Raw genomic sequence first — 8,282 nt, 5'->3', positions numbered from 1 at the left:
GTTAATTTCTTTCTAATCTTAAAGTTATCTCCATGATGTCATAAAACTCTCCTTCCAAAGCAACACATATCTATGAGATTTCTTCTTCTCCTTGTGTGTTGGATGTGCTATATCCAGAAAATCATCAGTTCTGTATCCTTCCCTTGTCAAGGGCACCAAAATCTGTTACTATGTATTGATTGCTTTTCAGCAGAGCAAGGGATAAAGGCAATTTTTCCGCATTTTATGGTTAAAATTAAAATACCTCCAATAAAAGTAGGAGCTGGACCATATCACTCCCTGTGGAATTAATTGTAAAATAGGTTATTATGAAGCTGTGTTAAAGCGTGAACAGATCTTGGTAACAATCAGACATGAAAGTTTAGGAGACCTTAATATCCAACAGGCTTATTTTTCCATTAAAAATCGGGAATACATAATGTTGTAGGTGGAGATAAAGGTCAATTTGATTCATTTCAGCCTGTCACGTTTTATGAATAAATCTATTATCTCTAGTAATAGTCCTTAACAAGATATTTCTATCTGGTTTCCACCAATTTTACATTACTGAAAACCATCCATGAAATAATTAAGGCCTACTTCTACTGTCACTACAAATGCTTTCCTATTACATTGTGCGCTGTGCTGTTCTTTATACTATGCAAAAGTAGCATAAAATGCTGCCAAAGCAGAAATCTTACTACATGGCCTTAGGGATAGTAACTTACCCCTACTTTTCTATAGATATAAAATCACTTTCCTATACAAACAGGCCACTTCCTCCAAAAAGAGTCATCTGCAAGATCAGGATGTAAATAACTAACAAAGATAAAAACAATGAAACATTAATCTCAGATGTAAACCAATGAGAATTTTGCTGTTTTTAGTAGGACTATAATGACTATCTTAACAGTTTATGAACATAAAACCTTGCCTAAAGCACACTGTGAAATCTTTGCTGCTATACAATGTCCTTTTACTAGTAAATTACTTGTATACATCATAGAATCATTTAGGTTGGAAAAGACCCTTGGGATCATCGAGTCCAACCATCAACTCCACTCTACAAAGTTCTCCCTTACACCATATCCCTTAACACCACATCTAAACGAGTCTTAAACACATCCAGGGATGGTGACTCCACCACCCCCCTGGGCAGCCTATTCCAGTGTCTGACCACTCTTGCTGTGAAGAATTTTTTCCTCATGTCCAGCCTAAACCTACCCTGCTGCAGCTTGAACCCATTCCCTCTTGTTCTATCACTAACTGCCTGTGAGAAGAGACCAGCACCAACCTCTCTACAATGTCCTTTCAAGTAGTTGTAGAGAGTGATGAGGTCTCCCCTCAGCCTCCTCTTCCTCAAACTAAACAGTCCCAGCTCCTTCAATCGCTCCTCATAAGATTTATTCTCCAGGCCCTTCACCAGCTTCGTTGCCCTCCTCTGCACTCGCTCCAGCACCTCGATATCTCTCTCATATTGAGGTGCCCAGAACTGGACACAATACTCAAGGTGTGGCCTCACCAGTGCTGAGTACAGGGGGACAATCACCTCCCTCCTTCTGCTGGTCACACTATTTCTAATACAAGCCAGGATGCCATTGGCCCTCTTGGCCACCTGGGTACACTGCTGGCTCATGTTCAGCCGCTCGTCAATAACTCTTTGTGATTTCATAATTCTTTGTGATTTAACACATAAAGTCCAATGTTTTCAACAAAAAAAAACCAAAACAAAACATGATTGCCAGAATATTCTTTAATATTCAACACTTTTCAGGAGCTACATCAAGAAACCTGAAAGTCCTCTAGAAAAAATGCAAGGTTAATATTGAAAATGTTCCCTTTTCTCTTTTACTGGAGCCCAGCTGGTCAAAGACTTGGATGACTGTGGTACAATAGAGAAAACGCACACTTTTAACAGCAGACTTCAGTAGCTGTTAGTTATCAGTTAAATGCATGCTTTTATCAGAAAGACTGATTTACTTATTTCTAGCTAGCTAAGATATAGATTAAGATTTTCCTAGTATGCCCTGCTCTGAAGTCAGCAAATCTGATCCTTTTGTGTGCTATTGGTATTTTACGCTGAGCTGGTATACATCCAACACAGGCAGAAGTAGCCATCTAAATTGCCACAGCTGTATGAAAACTAGTAGCAAACACACCTAAGTGAAGAGAGCTGTGGGAAGGAAGAAAATGATGGAGACGTAGCAAGAATATCTGAGACAAACTGCTCCTCCAGGCCTCATCTAAAACCAGTACGCTCTGGAAACAGTAACATATAAAAATGTCTTACTAAACACTAGTAATTAGTTCTGACTTTGAAAGACTTCACTGCTCAAATCAGGCTTAGATATTAAAATGCAGAATTACTTAACATATCCTTGTGCTGTGGGAAACCTCCCTTGTAACTAAGCTAAGTGATGTTTATGTTCATTCAGACCGGAGCACTGCTGCTATCTCTATATGCCAGGCATCTAAAAGAGGACCATTTCATACACTCACTTATCCTCAGCTCCTCCAGGACTGTCTCCTGTTTCATGGGGACAGGCAAAACGCACGAGTGCGATAACAACAAACAGCCGGGCCCGGGACAACTCTTATTTATGCAACAACAGCGAGAAACCCCGCTTGCACCGCTTCCCTCTCCTCTAACTTCGCCTATATCAGTGTCCGCTGGGGTTCCCGGTGGCAAGGGCGAGGCAGCCCCTGCGCTTTTCCACAGCCGCGGAGGCAGGACAGTGGCCTAGAGCCTACTTTGCTGCGTCACTGCGAGAGATGAGGAGCTGTAAGGCCGCGCACCGAAGCTCTGACAGCAGCACCACCCGCGCTGCGCCACCCCGGCCTCCCCGGGGCACCGCTCTTCGCCCAGGCCTCTCCGGCCCCACTCCGGGCAGCCGCCAGAGGGACAACCGGCCCCACCATGGCGGCGTCCCCTCAGCGCGGCGGGGCTGGGGCCGCGCGCAGCGGGTCACGTGGGCGGGGCCACCGCTGCGGGAAGGCGGTTTGGAGCCCGTTGCTAGGCGACGGAAGGGCGCGCGGCGCCAGCGGGCGCGGCCGGGCGAGCGGGGCAGCCTCAGCCGCGGCCCTTCGTCGCCCCGGGGGAGGCGGCGCCCGACCCGCACCGGGAGGCTTTCCCGGGGCGGGGGGGATTCCAGCGGGAACGGGCGGCCGGAGAAAGGCGTTGCCGCCTCTACTCGTCGTCCCCCCCACGGGGCGCAGGTGCGCCGTGAGGCGCCGCCGAGCGCTCTCCCGCGCCGCTAGGGGGCGGGGTTAAGAGTGACAGCGCCCACAGCCAGTGAGCGCGCGCGTCCCCGGCGAAGGGGCGGGGCGCCGAGGCCTGCAGGGTGCTGCCGCCCGCCCGCCCGCCGCAGCGGGTGAGAGGCTGCTGGCGCCGCCCGCCCGTTGGGCCACGGGCCCGTGGGCGAAGGGCGCGGTATCGGCGGCTTTCCCCGCAGGGGCCGTGTGAGGCAGCGGCTCCACCCCGCGGAGGGAAGAGTGGGGTCGCTCAGGCAGGGCGCGGGTGGAAAGAACGGTACGTCCCCAGCGTTCCGGAGGAGGCGGTGGCGGCGGCGCCTTCCGCAGCCGCGCTTGAGCCCCAGCGTCCGGTAGAGGCCGGTAATAAAATCGGGGTCTGCCATGAGTGGCCGTTGCTGCCGGCCAATCGGCGAGGCGGAGCGGGCGCTCCTCCCCGCCTCCGCCGCGCGGCGGGGCCAATGGGGGCGCGCGGGGCGGGGCGCGCGGGGCTAGGCGCGGGCTGGGAGGCGCCTCACCGCCAGATGCGGGGGAGTCGCGACGGCAGCGGCAACGGCAGCGGCAACGGCAGCGCGTGCGGTGGCGCGCGGGCATGGGGGCGCGGGCTGCTTTCGCCTCCCCGCGCTGAGGGACGTGCCCGCCGGCGAGGCCCAGCGGTAGGCGAGGGGCGGTGGCCGTGGCGGTGAGGGGCGCAGGTGGCCGGTGAGCTGCAGTGTCGGTGGCGGCCGCCGTCGCGTCGCCGGGCGGCAAAGCCCGCCGGGCCGGGGGACGTGTGTCGTTCCGCGTCGCGCTGCCTGTGGTCTCCTCCGCAGCCGGGGCGGCGGCGCTGGGCCGGCGCCTTGTGGCCGCTAAAGCCCGGCCGAGGCCCCGGAGAGGTGGGGGGGTCCGCCGTGTGGTAACGCCGGTCGTGTCGTTGGCAGGATCCGAGCGTAGCGCGGCGGCGAGCCTAGCCGCGGGAGCCGGCCTCTGCTCGTGGCAGCCTGCTGTCACCTTCCCTCCTGGCAATGGGGAATGGACTCTCGGACCAGACGCCGATCTTCTCCAGCTTGCCTTCTTTCCAGAGTTTCCACATCGTCATCTTGGGACTGGACTCCGCCGGAAAGACGACCGTGCTCTACAGACTGCAGTTCAATGAGTTTGTCAACACTGTCCCCACTAAAGGATTTAATACGGAGAAAATCAAAGTGACGCTGGGCAACTCGAAGACGGTCACTTTCCACTTCTGGGATGTAGGCGGCCAGGAGAAGCTGAGGCCGCTGTGGAAGTCGTACACAAGGTGCACCGATGGCATCGTGTTTGTGGTGGACTCCGTCGATGTGGAGAGAATGGAGGAGGCCAAAACAGAACTTCACAAAATTACTAGGATATCTGAAAATCAAGGAGTGCCTGTCCTTATCATTGCTAACAAGCAGGACTTGAGGAACTCTCTCTCCCTTTCTGAAATTGAGAAAATGTTAGCAATGAGTGAGCTGAGTTCTTCGACTCCGTGGCATTTGCAGCCTACCTGTGCAATCATTGGCGATGGACTCAAAGAGGGACTGGAGAAACTACATGATATGATAATTAAGCGAAGGAAAATGTTGAGGCAGCAGAAAAAGAAGAGATGAGTTCTGTTTTGACCTTTCTATTTTAGAGTAGTTACATGGTCAAAATTTGACATAAGACAGCTTCCAAATCCAGGCCTGCTTGTTTGGATGCCGTTAAGCTTAGTTACGTTAAACAATCAGTTGCACAACCTTGCCGTGTGGAAGGCTGTGCACTTAATGGAACTTTTTTTTTTTAAACTAGTTTCTTCTGAGTTTTATGGCTCTGCATTATTTCAGAAGCCCTAATAGATGATGTAATACTATCAGGAAATGGATGGGTGGGTATATGTGACATGGATGTCTAAATAGCCAAATAAAACGAGGGTTTTCTGCTTAGTGTTGTATTCATATGTTTGAGGGTGCCCTCTGCAAGAAATCTGCATTGAAGGTGTTCTGTGTTTTTAAACTTCTAATGCTCGTAAGTGGAGTGTTTAGGTGAACATTATACAGCTTTAAAAACATGTATGAAGCTAGTAACCCATTATTTTGAGAGGCTGTTTTTTATCTTGTTTGGGGATTTCTATGAAAGCTTGGCTACACGTGTAGGTTTTTTTTTTTAATTTGGCACTTTTTGAAATTTAATTATGTTCAGTTCAAATACTTGAAATTTAAGTGCTGTGGATTCTTCAACTGATAAAAGAAAGACTTTTTGATAAGTAAAAAATGTAAACAACACGCTGGAGCATGGAAAAGTGGTTTCCCAACATATAGCATGTTTTTGGTATGTAAGTTTTTTATTTTTTAGAAATAGCCATTCATCATTATACAGTGCTAATCAGGTTTAAACTGTTACTGAAAATTAGCAATTTATTTCTGAATGCTGAGTATTATGTCCTCCTACTATCAAGTTAAAAGTAAATTAATTGCAGTAAAGGAGCTCTAAAGAACAACTCTGGCTGTTGCGGTCCTAACCAGTGCAGCATTCTTAGCTCTACTGGTGACTTTTCTGGCAATAAAACAAAATTATAATGAAGTAAAGATGGAGTTAAAATTAGCAGAGCACATCTTGTATCTCCCCAAAATACCCCATTTTATTAAAGTGGTATTGCTATGTCACTTTCAACGTATGCTTTTTTTATCGTGACTCTTAAAAGTATTTTGTGGTTAGGAATGTAATAATGCTTTATACACTCAAAACATTTGACACTGCCGGGGGGGAGGGGGGGGGAGTGGGGGAAGAAGATTTTCAAGATGGGCCTGTGTTCTGCTTTAATTATGCTTTAAGCTGTTCTTGTTTACAGAGTGTGAAACAGTGTTAACTGGGCAGGATAGTGCTTGACGGGAAAGGGAGGGTGGTTTTTCTTACTGGTACAGAGCTTCAAGTGACTCTTTAGATACTTGGCTGGCAATTAAAAGGGCTAAAAAAGAGCCTGGATTTTTAAGACTAACTTTAGCGGTGCTGTAAAAATTGATCAGAATGTTAGATTCTCTTTAAACTTTTGTGGAAATACCCGATTAAAAAAAAAAGTAGAAACAAAGGCAAAATCTATAAATCTGTTTCCTCCTTTTACTCAACCAGCAAAGTAATACTTTTTTTTTTTACTTGCTGCCATGTATTTAGGAGGATGACAGCTACAAACCTGAATGTCAATCAATGTAACTTAGATATGTTTTTAAAAAGAAAGTCAAACTTTTTAACTAGCAGCTGTTGTCTGGGAGGTAACCAAAAATGCACTTTAGTGTCTTCAATAACTGAAAGTGACAGCTGTGTTTTGTTTTTTTTTTAATGACATCTTGGTCCTTTTTGAATAAACTGAAGTAGCTTCCAGTGGAGCTTTTGTATGTCGGTTATATATGTACCTGCACTGGTGACATTGTAAGTCACTTACTCAAGTAATGTCTATATTTATAGAAATGTGGATGACTTCTTAAACCTCAATAAACAATTCAAAACAAGCCTGCAGAGAGGAGGTGTGTGACTTCTTGTACTGCAGTGGTACATTCTCATCAACCTCTGTGCACGTGTTGATTCTAATAACAGTAGAACTACTTGTGTTGAAAACCAAAGTCTTATAAATGTGATGAGGCTCATAAATTTCATGGTGTTACAAATTGCAGGTGTTTCATTACAAACTTTAAATCAATGGCCTATCTGTATATTGACAGAAGAAATATTAACTGCAGTGACTCCTTTCTGAAGTGATGGATCTTGCATAATTTGAAAAATCTTTTATATAGCCGAACCTGTTTTGTGTTACATGCAGTGTGTAATAGGTGATGTTGGGCATTTATCACGTGTATTCACAGGTGGTACTTAATTTAGTATCTTCAGGCTCATATATCTGAAGCTGTCTGAGGGATTCACGTGTACTTAAGCCTTGGGTGAATTTCCTCCTTGGATTTTACGTCAGTGAGTAGAATATGGCAAGAGATACGGAAGCTTCTCATTAGTTCAGGACCTGAACATAAACAAGAGATAAACCTCATCTAGAAGTCTACAAATCAAAATTGCGAAGTTTGAACAAGAACATCCAAACCTATCTCTCAAAAACCTGATATTTTCATTTCTGTTTATGTAACCGATGGCACATCAGTATGTGGGTTATTAACTGTCAGTCTTGAGAAAAAGCTGTTTTAGGGATGTTGAGTCCTATGAATTTGGGGTGTAATTTGTATCATCTGGCTAACGTTTTCCTTCCTATCAGGTGCGTAGTACTACTTAGGCTGAGGAAGGTGAGATGACAGGCTGGCTTTTTGTACCCAGTAAACAAACCGTACCATACCAAGTAGTAATTCCTTTATTTTGAGTATTCACTGGGCTTCTATTGGGAGTAGTTGAAAAGGCATCCTGCTTGGAAAAAGTGAACTGTATTTTGTTCTGCATATTGAACATGCTAGTGTTTATCCGATGACTATTCCCCTAAACTCTTCTATGTATAAAAACTTCAGTGAATGATTTGAAATACAAAGACAGGACTAGCACTCCTAGCACTCAGGAGGAAGAAGCGAGGAAAGGTGGAGAGTAATCTTTCTAAGATGTTATGCCTGTTATAGTGATATTTAATACTGACTTGGAAGTAGAAAACTTTGAGTGGGGATGAGTCTTACGTTCAAGCTGTACCTTTATCTGTACTAGAACTCTTGCTGGAATATTACAGTAGCTATTCTGAGTAAACTGTACAAATGTAGCTGTACCTCTGAAACTGTGTTTTGTATTACTGTGACAAAGTCTTCAACTATGAGCAAAATGATGATTGTGGTAAAAGCATCAGGTGTCTTAGCTGATTGAGTTTCTGCTGGCACAGTTCTGTCAGCCTGGGATCACTTTCTTCCATACGGTGAATTGGCAGTTCTGGCCTAAATACTGGTATGGGTAAGAAAATCTTTAGAGGAACTGAATAAGCAGGTGCAATTTTGTTACAATGCTGGAGTTGTACAACTTAAGGTTTAAAATATGTTTCTGCTAAAATGGGCTACAAATGGCACTCTGTTCTTCAAGGCACTAGTTAAATTAAATACCTTAAACTG

General features: G+C 46.1%; 1 protein-coding gene across 2 annotated transcripts; it reads left to right on the top strand.

Annotated features, from left to right (window-relative positions):
- Positions 1-3,336: 3,336 nt before the first annotated feature.
- Positions 3,337-6,710, top strand: ARL4A (ADP ribosylation factor like GTPase 4A). Of its 2 annotated transcripts, none has more exons than XM_054192064.1 (2): positions 3,337-3,508; positions 4,149-6,710. In XM_054192064.1, exon 2 carries the CDS (start codon positions 4,233-4,235, stop codon positions 4,833-4,835), a length of 603 nt encoding a protein of 200 aa, XP_054048039.1. In that variant the 5' UTR covers positions 3,337-3,508; positions 4,149-4,232; the 3' UTR covers positions 4,836-6,710. The 2 variants fall into 2 exon arrangements, with proteins under 2 accessions (XP_054048039.1, XP_054048038.1); XM_054192063.1 differs by lacking the exon at positions 3,337-3,508 and adding an exon at positions 3,737-3,884.
- The last annotated feature ends 1,572 nt before the right edge of the window (positions 6,711-8,282 follow it).

This window comes from Rissa tridactyla, chromosome 2 (genome assembly GCF_028500815.1).
Source record: "Rissa tridactyla isolate bRisTri1 chromosome 2, bRisTri1.patW.cur.20221130, whole genome shotgun sequence".
Taxonomy (NCBI): domain Eukaryota; kingdom Metazoa; phylum Chordata; class Aves; order Charadriiformes; family Laridae; genus Rissa; species Rissa tridactyla.
This window is presented reverse-complemented; position numbering and strand designations above follow the sequence as displayed.